The following is a 12,553-nucleotide window of genomic DNA, read 5'->3' as shown; positions in this document are numbered from 1 at the left end:
TTCTTGCCTGATTTATCTTTATAACATGATTCAGTCTTCTATTTTCTTTGCATGTGTAGACAAGAGAGAGAGTTGACCAAGCTTTCTTCTTATATACCAAACACAGAATGCTGGAGAGAATAATTGCACAAAAATTTCTGGTTCTCTCAAACCAGTTTGAGGAATTCTATAAATGACAACAAACTAATAGACACAAAAACTAATGTCAAATTAAATTGGAAATGTTCAGGGGCATTTTTAAACTTTAACATTGCATTTCAAATTTAATTTAGAATTTTGTGAACATCACTGCTTCTGGCAGGTCAAGATGATCTGTACTGTTTCAGCTGAAGCTTGCTTAATGTTTAAATTGGGTTAGACAACAAAGCAGTTTGACGAAGATTCTACCCATATTGTTGTCATTTTCATTTTCAAATAGAGCATTTTCAAAAAAAGTGAAGCTAATGAGAATCAAGCCATTATTCTATAACTTTCTATCAAACCTCATCTATATTGTCCTTGTAATCTGTCATATCTGCTCCTTCTTTCCATACCCACTGCCAACATCCTAGTTTATATTCTCATTAACATTCTCCTAAGTTATTGCAATAGCCTAATTGGTTTTCCCCACCTACGGTCTATTGCTCTCTTCACTTCGACCTTCCCAATGTTGCTTAACATTATTTTGACACTCTATTGTAAGCCCTCAATGTCTCTTCTCTCTACCCACTTTCTTAAAGTCCTTGGCATGACATTCAATGTCTTTCATAATCTGGCTCCAACCTACCTTTCCAGATTTATCTCATTATAATCCTTCACATCCTCTTAACTCCAGCCAAATTGGACTATTCATTATCCCTTAAACAAAGAACATCCCTTTCTGCCTCTTGGCTTTTTTTTCTGCTATCTTTGTTATTTGTAATATCTTCTTGAATACATCTCCAACGCTTTTCTGCTTGTTTGTATGGGTGCATGCCATATCTCTTCTAGACTGCAATACTACTATCTGTCACTTATATAATACTTTAGTGGGTGAAAGCACTTTATGCACATCATGTCATTTGATCCTCATAATAAACCCTACCAGGTAGATTCAACATGTATTATTAGTTCCAATTTATGAACAAAAAGTTGAAGTCTAGTTACATAGGGAGTATTATATGCTGCAATAAAACTTAAGACCAACTTTACTAACTCTAGATCCAAGAATTTGTCTACTAAATCAGTATGTCTTTTGAGAGAATTGAATGCCAGGCCCATGTCTCATTTATCCTTGTTTAATCTGCATGGTCTAGCTCAGTTATTTGCAGATAATATATGATTTATATATTTAGCTATTTAGTGAATAAATATTAACAAATAAAATATATAAAAAATGACATTTTTAGCATATGACATTCATCTTCAAAGACATGTTGACACATGTTAAATACTGTCAGTTTGAATGTCTAAATATATCTCAAGACATGATACTTTTTATAACTATCACTGTAGATTTTCCCTGAAGAATGAAACTCCCTATTTTGGAGAAATATATTTAAAAAATAACAATGATAAGAAAAATATTTAAAAATTTTAATCAGTAGATGATAAGATTTTAAGCTTTAGATAACATGATAAACTTAATGCAATACATCCTAATTTATTAGCACGTGTAGGCAATAAATAATTTTGAGGAAAAAGGACTGAATAGAATGACAATTTAACAAAGAGATGGTAAGCTGGTATTATGACAAGTCAGGTCAATGGAAGGAATAAGCCATATTCTGTAGGATCCTCCTTATGCCATTAAAATCTGTTGTTATATTTCCCTAAGAGAAAGAAATAATGTCACTGGCAAAAAATGATTTTTTTTCAGCTCTTCTAATTTAAAAATGACTCAAGCCACTAGAGAATAATCTTGAACAGGAGATAAAGTATCCTCTGAAAGATGACTTTTAGTAAGGCTTTGAAAAGTAAGTTTTAATCATGGTTGATGAAATTCATCTGAACATGATTCCATACCTATTTTCACACTTACTCATTTTAATTTAACGAAACATTTTGAGGGTATCCAAAGTACAGGTATTTGTTCTAATTTCTCAGGGTTTGTGAAAGTCATATATAAATTTCAGTGAAGACAATTAGGGACTCTTAGTTCAATAATGATTGGACTAACAAAGGTGAAACTATTAATAACCCTATGTGGTCCCAGGATAGAACATTGGTTCTGAAATCAGGAATACTCCAAGCCTTAAACACTCCTTCGTTGTATGACCTGGGCAAGTCTGTTCACCTATATCTGCCTCAAATTCCTCATCTGTAATATGGCAATAACAACAGTACCTACCTATCAGGGTTGTTGTGAAGATTAAATGAGATAATAGTTATAAAGTGCTTTGCAAATTTTAAAGCATTAAATAAATGCTAGCTATTAATAGAACTTAATGATGAAATGGGCCTCAGGAAGATCACCTTGTCCATTTTTCTTCCTTCAAGCTGTTATGTGTGTAAACCATTCCAAATGAACAGGAATTGCTTTTAATTTTTAAAGAGTTACATTAATTTCAGAATTTCTTAGTCCTGTAAACTCTCAAGAAGATCTTGCTTTGGGCATTTGTACCACATTTACTGGCTATTCATTACTTAAATACAGTTGTAGACACTTAGTATTGTTTAAAGACACTCTCTCCTAATATGTTTAAAAGTTCTCTTTAACCCAACTCTGAGTGAAGATCTTGTTACTTTAATTTCTTATGTATATGCTGCTTCCTGGTTTTTAAATTTGTTAACTTTCAATTCTCTCTCCATTCTCCTCCTAGCTTGCCTCTGATTTTTCTAATTTTGCCACCATGATTCAGTTGCAATGTCATCCTGGAATTTTTCTCAGTGTGTTAGGACTTCTCATCGTGACACATCCATATTTCTCCTTTTGAATATCCCACTATCATGCCGGCTTCTTCTTTCACTGGAGAATTCTTATTAGAGCTGTCATTTTTGGGAAAGATTCAAACCAGTTAACTTTCACTTACTTTCCCAGCTTTTAACTATCTGAATTTTAATACTATGTATTAAATGGTAGGGAGGTAATGTGTACCTCTCCCTTCTCCCCATACTTTTCAGCTCCTTTTAGAAAGTTGTTTTCTCTCATTAAAATGTAAATGCCTTAAAAGTGGGATTGTCTTTATTTTTGCATATGTGTATGTCCCCGGTATGTAGAAAGACCTGATAAATAGTAAAAACTTAATAAATATTGTTGTTTGCCTATTGTTTGTTTTTAAAGTGCTTTTAAGTTGTAATAGCTATACCCATACCTAGCAATCCAGTTAAGTTCAACCTCTAATGAGTCTTAATAGTCAAGTTCAACCTCTACTCAGTCTTGTAGGAAGATGAGTAAGGTCCTTTTTATATGTTCTACTATAAATTATTGTATATACCAGTTATTTGGCATTTATCATATGCTACTTTGTATGGATCTTTATTATTATTATTTTTTAATGCTTGTAATCTTCTTCCCAATGAGATTATAAACTTCTTAAGGTCAGAGTCCCATGTCTTATACAAGGGCTTCTTAAACTTTTTCCACTTATGATCCCTTTTTGTCCAAGAAATTTTTACTTGATCCTGGGTATATAAGTATACAAATCAAACATTTACTGATAATAAATCATAATTTCATGGCCTTCACATTCAGTTACATGACCCCATATGGGGTTGCAACCAAAAGTTGAAGAAGCTTTGTGTTATACTATACTATGTCCAAAGCACTTACTCAAGGGTCAAGCACATAATAGGCATTTCACAAATATGTGTTGCTTATAATGGTGATAATGTTTATAATGATACCCTAATTTTTCATTTATATGCTTCAGTCTTTTTTCCCCCTAAACAATTGGGGTTGTTACTTACCTAGGGTCACACAGCCAGGAAGTTTTAAATGACTGAGACCAGATTTGAACTCAGGTCTTCCTAACTTCAGGGCTGGTGCTCTATCCACTACACCAACTAGCTGCCTCTATGCCTCAGTCTTATTCTCTCTCAATTAATAATAATGTTTCATTCCTAACTATTAATAATCTTTATGTCTTTTGTACTTTAATAATGTCTATATGTTTGTACTATAATTATGTCTTATTGTACTTTGTATGAATTTTTTATCCATCACAAATCACTCATTGATTGATTCATTTGTTCAATAAACATTTAATTATCTATGTAGCAAACTGTACTAGGAAATAGAAAAATAGCTGTGATGAATAGGACATAATTCTGAATTTCAATTCAGGAGGGAGTGTTAAAAAGTCATGAGTAACTTGTCATAAGTAAATAATCACCAAGTGGACTGTGTATATATTTTAAATTTTATGTTTATTGACCTTACATTTTGTATGATGTATGTTTATTGGATACATAGATACTGATATTTTATAATCACAAAAAGATAGGAGAGAGCCTGGAGCTGTGATTCAATAAAATGACTTAATCTGAATGATTCCTTCAAACAAAGGACTCTGGAACTTTCTTTTGAAGTTATGTTCTTTTACTTTTCTCTGAAACTCTGATAACTTAAGTGATTTGGCTCAGGATCATATAGCCAAAATATATAAGAGTGGGCCATGACCTCATCTCTTTCTACCTTCAAAGCCAGTTCTATATCAGTAGAGGATTAGCATGCTAGTCGCAGTGGGTAGTGACATCCAATCCTTCTGTCTAGACCTTCTAACTTAGGTTGTTGGCTCAGATCTCCTGCAGAGGGGTTATGAAATAGAGAAGTAAATTTCTAATACATAATTGCTTTTTATTACAAAACTCAAATTTGTAAATGAGAAAATAAACTTTTGGATCAAAACTTAAAAAATCCATTCCATTATACTTTCTATAGCAAGACAAATGAATTTTCACCAGATATAAATCACTAGGAGGTAACAGTTATCTGTTAAATACTAGAAAACACTAAAAAGTTCTTGTCATATATTTCAAGTTTCCCACACACCTAAATTCCAATCTCACAAATTTTACATTTTATAATTTACCACAGATATAATCTAGGGTTATAGAAAGACTAGTGTATCAGTAAAGGCAACATTTCAAAGCATAGTTTGTAATATTATTATATAATTGCATAATTACTTATGTAATCTAAACATAAAAACTGAAAAAAAAGCACCATAGAAGAGTTGTGGTAGTACTAGATCTTATAGACTTGAGCTGATTGTTAAATGTTCAATGTTAGTCATGGAAATTGGTAAATGCTACAAATGAGGGATTGGCTTGTTGTTTTTTTTATTGTCTGGACTTAAGAAAGCGATGGAGAAAAATTTAATAATTCAGATTAAATTTGAAAGTATATTCTATGCACACCTCCTCCCATCCCAAGAGCCAATATTAAATATTTACCAGCAAACCTCTAACTATAACTCTATAATGCTCCTATGCTGTTGACTAGAAACGAACCAGCCTCAGAAATTCAGGAGTTCAAGCAGCTATGCAATTTGCTTTTTGTTTTGTTGTGCCATCCCTGGTGAGGTAGCTATAGTTGGGGATTCTTTCCTCTACTGAGGAACTTCAGCACCATAGAATAGATAGCAAACAAAGTAGCTTTTTTCATTCTTTCAACTCTTTCTTCCCATATGTTTTTGGTTCTTCTGAACATCAGAGTGAAAAAAATGACAACTAAGGATCTTTTTATGCAGAGGTGTATGAATGGAATTAAATGTCACTATATATCAGCTTCAACATAGCAGAAAAATAGTTTCACAGAATTGCAAATCTAGAGAAGAAGATTTCTTAGAACCTTTCAGGTCTGAAACTTTCATTTCATTGATGAACAAATTGAGATTCCAGGTTCTTATATCAGGAAACAGACTTCAGGCTGTTTTGACATTTGCTAGATGTGAAAATCATGGACAGGCTTCTCAAACTCAGTTTCACTTTCCTCATAAATGAAATGGGAATAATGAGCTTTATTTTGCCTACCTCACAAGTTTGATGTTCAAATGAGAAACTTTTGTAAAAGAAAAATTAATGCTATACAATAGTTAGACAATGATTGTTATTGCACCCTCAAAGAAGATAAAATGAAACCATGATAAAATGTAAGAAAGCATTTCTAGAACATGGGTTCCAAGATCAGAGAAGAGAACTACACAGATGTAATATTAAGGGAAGAAAACTGAAATTGAAGTCAGAAGATCTGGGTTCAAATGATGCCTTTGCAATTTATAGACTATGTGAGCTTAGAAAAGTCATATAACTTCAATGATCTTTAGTTTAGTCATTTGTAAACTGAAAAGGTTAATTGGATTATCTCTAAATACCATGAAGGACTTCTCCTTCACTAAAGAAACATTAAGGAAATTGATAGAGCGCATTAAATGTAGAAATTGTTGCTCTATAGATTTGTTTTTATATTACTTTGTAGCTACCCTGTAGTACTTCTTCCCATTCTTTTTTCCTTTAATGATCTCTTTTCTCTTATTTTCTGTTCCATTGTTTGCAGGTAACATTTAAAATTCATTGCAAATTCAATTAATAGATCTTTAAGATTTTAAATTACAATATTTATGTAATAAGAAAATAATGTCAATAACATTATTATTTGAAGGCATAATTATTATTTTTTTTTGGGGGGGGAATGAGGCAATTTGGATTAAATGACTTGCCCAGGGTCACACAGTGAAATAATAATTATTAAACACATCAAATAAATATTGCCCTTATGGTAAAATAACACTCTTTATATATATATATATATATATGCAAAATACCCTTAGAAATCTTTGATCAAGGGCAAGAAAAGTCTAATAACTTAAAAAAGATGACTTTGCTCTAATCTTTAATTCCTTTAGGTCTTGCCTAATTATACTGTATACATTCAGGCACTTACCAGTTATATGTGGGTCCTAAAAATGTGGCCCAGTTATTTTACATGACTTTATAGTAGAAATCTAAGAGTTAATTAATAATATCTAACATTTACATAATGACAAAATAATTTCAAAGCACTTATTTTATTTTTTTTAACTCTATAAATAGTCCGTGATCTCCTTTACACCTAGTTCATATGACTCTATGTACTTGGAAATTATAGAACTCTATTTTAAAAGAAATATTATTTAATTTTTTTTACTAAATTATCTAAGATTCATTCTGAATTAATGAAGTCTGACTATCCATAATGTTACAGATACAATAGCAAAAAGCAATATATACATGTGCAGATATATATGCATACATATCCATATATGCATATGTATACTTATGTCTGTGTATATACACATACACACATATGTATGTGTATCTTCATTTGAGAGCCACTATGGAGAAAATAGATGAATGTGGATGAACAGAGAGTGACCTAAAAATCAGGAGCAGTTGAGTTTAAACCCTCCCCAATATGTGTTGACTGTGTTTCCCAGGGAACATCATTTAACTTTTCAGTGACTCAGGAAACTTTAAGATTACAAGTTCCAAATATATTTCCTATCTACATTAGCAGGAGTTCCCTGCTTGGGGGCTTATTACACCAAGGAATAATTGGTTTGGCCCCAAAACAATTGTCTAATTAATTAGTTAACTAGGATTTTTGTAGAAGAATTTATAACATTAAAACAGAATCCTTCATTAGGATGATTGGGAATAAAACAACAAATATCAAAGCTTGATAAAAACCATATTAAGTACAACAAAATAAATTAAAACACCTCCAGATAATTTCTATTTAACCCATTTTGGCTAAGTTTTATAAATCATCAACTTTCATTATCCAGAATCATTTTTGTGATGTAAAAAGGACTATCCAGTATATTGGGATAAATGGGAGTATAGATAAAAGGTAGGTATTTACTACTGATCCTGATTATGTTGGAGAGAAATGTATTTCACATATAACAAAGCAATGCACAAAGAGAAAGAACAAAAGAGTCAATGGAAGTTGATTATAAAGTGTACCTACCTGTGTGACTTTCTCTGTTACATTGTGTGTTCGATCTTTAACTTTGGGTGCAATAATTGTTTTGTCAGAAGAAGGAGGGGATGTGTTCTTTTTTTCAGTTTTGACATCTGAAAAATTCAAAGTGAGCTGAGGAATCTTGTTGATGGTGCTGTATTTGTTGAGATTTGAATCAGATGTGGATCCCAGTAGACTTGACTTGATATGATTAAAAGGCCCTAAAAAATCAGAAAGCATTTATATATAGTAGGTAATATTAGAACAGAATAGAAGAAATGGATAGTTCTAAACACTATTTAGCTATATCACATATATATTTAACTCAGGTAAGATTAAATTTAATGACTTATTACCCAACTATGGGATTTTGGGTCACTTTTTTGCCATCCTGGATGCTGCATGTACCAGGGACCAGAATTTGGCCCTGGCACTGGATTTAGATAGTAGATGGCAGATTTAACTCTTTCTTCTTGTTCAAGATTGAAATAAAATAGAAAAACCCAATTGGATCTTATTGGTCAAATTCTGAATTCAAATATTCTTCTGAATCTCTCATTATTATCCATTCATATCATGGATATGAATCAAGGAAGAATTTGCTTAAGGAGAAAATATATCAAGTATGGAAATTCCATACATGCTCTAGGCCAGATTTGTATTCCTTTCCTCTTATTATCCTATGGCCCTTGTGCTCTAGATGTTTGTTTGATGTAACTTCCCAATCAGAGTCTGAGGAGAAATAATAAGCTGGCTAAACACCTTATATATTTTCAGCTCTCCATAGATCAAGGCTTCAAAGTGCTCCAAACAAGCAGATGTCATCCTTTAGGATGGGCAAGCTCAAAATAGCCAAGAGCAAAGAGTTTGGGTTCATTGTAGATGAAATAGATGATAGGGAGTGTATGGAATAATTGGTGTCCCCATAGTGGAGAAATCTAGTTTTTTTGTAGAATTTTTCTTTTCTTCCCTTTTTGTTATGGTTCTATCTGGATTTAAGATTGAAACTCCTTGAGGAGCCATGCATCTGAGAAAACTAGATAGATATTGCTGCCATCCTTAGCTTCTTAGATAAGATGTTATTACCTTAGAGGAAATGCTTGAGGTAAGTGCCACATACATCATCTCTCTTATCCTCACAGTGCACTGAGATGTTTTAGAGAACTTTGGCTCATTACTCACTTATTTCCTCCTTTCCAGTGTGTCTAGATATACTTTTCCTTTTTTTTCCTATATGCTCTGCTGCATACCCAGGGTGTCTATAGGGTTTTCTGATGCAAAAGGCTACTATCTTTGTCCATTGTTATTTTTTTTTTCTAATAGCAAATAGGCAGGAGGATCATTCATGAGTAATGTCTTATTGGTGTATAGATTTCAACAATGAAACTATAACATATATATCTGAGAATAATTCTGAGTCTGAATATCTTAATTTATGTTACTAGCTTTTCCTTTAAGAATTATGTCAGAACTTGGGGGCTTTTAATGCATTTTACATACATTAGGTATGTATTAGTATAAAGACTTTAGGTTTTGATTTGCAGAGCAAGTACTGTAGATTACAATGAACAATCAATTCTGTATTGATGTCATGTAAAAAATAAAAAAAAAACCTACCTATAAATTATAAGTCTATATAAAATGTGTTTATAACTAAACTCAGAGGAAATCACAAGATATTAAGCTTACTATGAAAGATCTAGGTAATTTTAACAGAATAGCTGTTTATTAAAATAAAGCAGTGTGTTTCTTCTTAGTTGGATCTCTTCACTTACTGAATTTCATTCATGGTGACAGTCAGGTCTGTCACCATGATGTATTCCATTGCAATATCCTGGCATATATTGCCTAGAATGTTATAATTTGCATATAGATTCTGACTCTCATTTGCATTCATGTGACAAGGATTGAAATAGGAGGAGAAATGGCCTCAAATTAATCTATTCTTGTGACAAGCTTCTGACAGTAATCTCATTTATGGTCGTTAGAGAAATCCCCATTACATAGTACCAATTTATTTCCGTTTACATATTTATGTGTATATAAATGTATGTATGTATTTTTGTTAGTTTTGTAAGATCAAATTCAAGAACTGGGACAATTTCTATCATGACCCAAGTTGTGACATTTGTGGCTTTCATAACATTTTTTTCTTTGTGGCTAATCTGTTCTAGTCCCCTCAAACTTCTAGTCTATAGCAAAAGAAAAATTTGATTACTGATAAGGCTCTGGACCAGGATTTATGGGAAGATGGGTGGTCCAAGAAAATGTTCTTGTTTTACTAAATAGCTTGAAATTTTTTGATAGAATGTTTATAATTTTAGTTGTCACATTGACTGTCTAGCACCACTCTTTAAGGGGTTCTTATACATGTGAATCAAGACACTGCTATATAAATAGAATTGTCTCACGTGTGATGGATAAAAAGGAGCACGGCACTGCCAATCTTTTCACTTTGTTTCTATAACAGATCCTAGTTCCTCAAATACCATAATTGAAATATTTATGATAAGTGAAAAAGGGGGTTGAATTTTTTTGTTTGTTTCTCAGACATAGATTATGTTTTTTTTCTAATCTATGTCTTTTATGCTAAAGGTGGTTTGGCTTATAATATTTATGGAAGAGATCTTTTCCTCAGTAGTAAATTCTTTTTGTCTTATAGATTTTATTCTTAGCATCTCACATACAGATTCCTGACAATTATCACATATATTTAATTTGTTCATCTAAAGTTATAGTAAGGATTCTTTGACTTTTTTGAGTGTGTGATGGAGCTCTTTGACAGTCTGGGGAAGCTGATATAATCTTATGGACAATGTTTTTAAATAATTGAAGGAAATGATGAGAGATAAGTGAAAACAATGGTTTTACTTCTTTTCTAATCCATGAACCTCCAAAATCTATCCATAGAACCCATATTCAAAAATTCAGATCTAGGAGATGGATTTTAATATTGCTAAAATATTAAGATATTAAACCTGTTGTTTGCACTTAAAGAAGTCTTGAGTTAAAGAGATTTGTTGGACCTTGTGTCAAATAAAGACATTTTCTATAAACCAAAATTTAATTTAATACTTCACACTACATGCTTACTTAAAAATTAATTTTGCATTCAAATGTGGCTATTTTAAAGTTTTTGAAAACCTACAAAAGGAAATGAACTGGCTTAAAGGTTATTTAGCCTTAAAACTTTTTAAAAACATTAATTAATTTCTTCAACAAGAACCTGGGTAACTTTATAATCCTCATTTAAGATGTGAGGAATCTGATGCAAAAAATATGTGGCCACAAAGCAATTGAATTCAAAAGCTGGAAATCAGAAGTCAGAGCTTCCTACTTCCTAATTCTGTTTTCAGAAATGACATGGTTGGGTAATGAAAGGTGAAAGGCAGTCTTACCACAAGACCTCAGAGTAATCAAGTACCTCAGAATCAAGACCTCAGAGGATTGGATGATAATGAAAGAAAGGAGAGTAACCTGAGTAGCTGAGGGGATGAATTTAAACAAAATGAACTCCTACCAACCTAGGGCAAAAGAAAGATGAGTACATACCAAAAGACAAAGGAATATCAGAGAGTCTAGTATTCTTTAGAGAAATAATTATCAGTTCAAAAGACCCAATTGCCTAATGTATTAGGAGATGTTGGAAAACAAGAAATTTAATTAAAAAAAACCCAATAGCTGAATGGAGGTTTGAAATATGGTACAAATGTCTGATGAAGTATAAAACTGGCCAGGTTCAAGGGTTTGAATAAAAAAATCCACACTTAGAGAAACCAAATCTAAAGGTTTAGAGAAAAAAATCTAAAAGGATATTTTACTTAAGGCTGTTTAAGTGCAATACTAAAATGCTACTTAGATTCACCAGATATTGAAGGAAGACTAAAAACAATATCCTCGTTGTATAAGAAAGGAAACATAGCTGAGGACATAGTGTTTCTTTACAATTTTTTTTCCTTAAGAAATAAACTATAATCAGAATCAAAGCCTGTGCATGGTGGTGGGATAGAAATAAGTTAAACTAAACTACTCAAACCATCACATTTAAGGATGAGTCATATTGGGCACACAGGGGTTTTTTTTTTTCTGAAGTTATCACAGCATTATTTAATTGGACAGCCTTATTATCAGAAAAATAGAAATAGGGCCTTTCTTAAAAAAAATTATAGAGAAAGAACACCTATAAGCATACATACCAATCAGGGTAACACTTGGAAAGAGCCTGGAAGAAATTGCTATGTAATTTTGATTGAATTTTATTCAATGTATATAGTGGCTAATATGTAGTGTAAGCAGATGAGATATTGAAGAGCCTAAGTCATCAATTTGCAAGTAGCTAGCAGCCTTTGTGAAAAGTCTAAATCAACCTGTTTCTACTGAGGATAGTCATGTCATTCTTAGTTAGAAAAGGTGAAAACTGTAATAACTAATGAGTACGCCTTTTATTTTTGTTCTATATTAGAGATTTAGGCAAGTTTGGTAAATAGCTATTCCACTGTTAGACAGTGCATAACAATTAAGAATAATGGCTTCAAAGGTTATCAATGATTCAATGATAAAAACTCTCAGATCAGATATTTTATCAGTGATCCAAATAACAAATAGTCAACATGAGCATTGATGATGCAGTTACATAGAAGGAAATGA

The 12,553-nt window shown here is 32.0% G+C and overlaps 1 protein-coding gene across 3 annotated transcripts in view; it reads right to left on the bottom strand.

Annotated features, from left to right (window-relative positions):
* The window catches only part of KCNH7 (potassium voltage-gated channel subfamily H member 7), a 605,555-nt gene that overhangs the window by 159,844 nt on the left and 433,158 nt on the right, over nucleotides 1-12,553 (bottom strand). For all 3 annotated transcript variants that reach the window (XM_031960570.1, XM_031960571.1, XM_031960572.1), the window contains one exon: nucleotides 7,913-8,127. In XM_031960570.1, coding sequence (XP_031816430.1) covers nucleotides 7,913-8,127 — 215 coding nt within the window. The remainder of the gene's footprint in view (nucleotides 1-7,912; nucleotides 8,128-12,553) is intronic.

Source organism: Sarcophilus harrisii, chromosome 3 (assembly GCF_902635505.1).
Source record: "Sarcophilus harrisii chromosome 3, mSarHar1.11, whole genome shotgun sequence".
Taxonomy (NCBI): Eukaryota; Metazoa; Chordata; class Mammalia; order Dasyuromorphia; family Dasyuridae; genus Sarcophilus; species Sarcophilus harrisii.
This window is presented reverse-complemented; position numbering and strand designations above follow the sequence as displayed.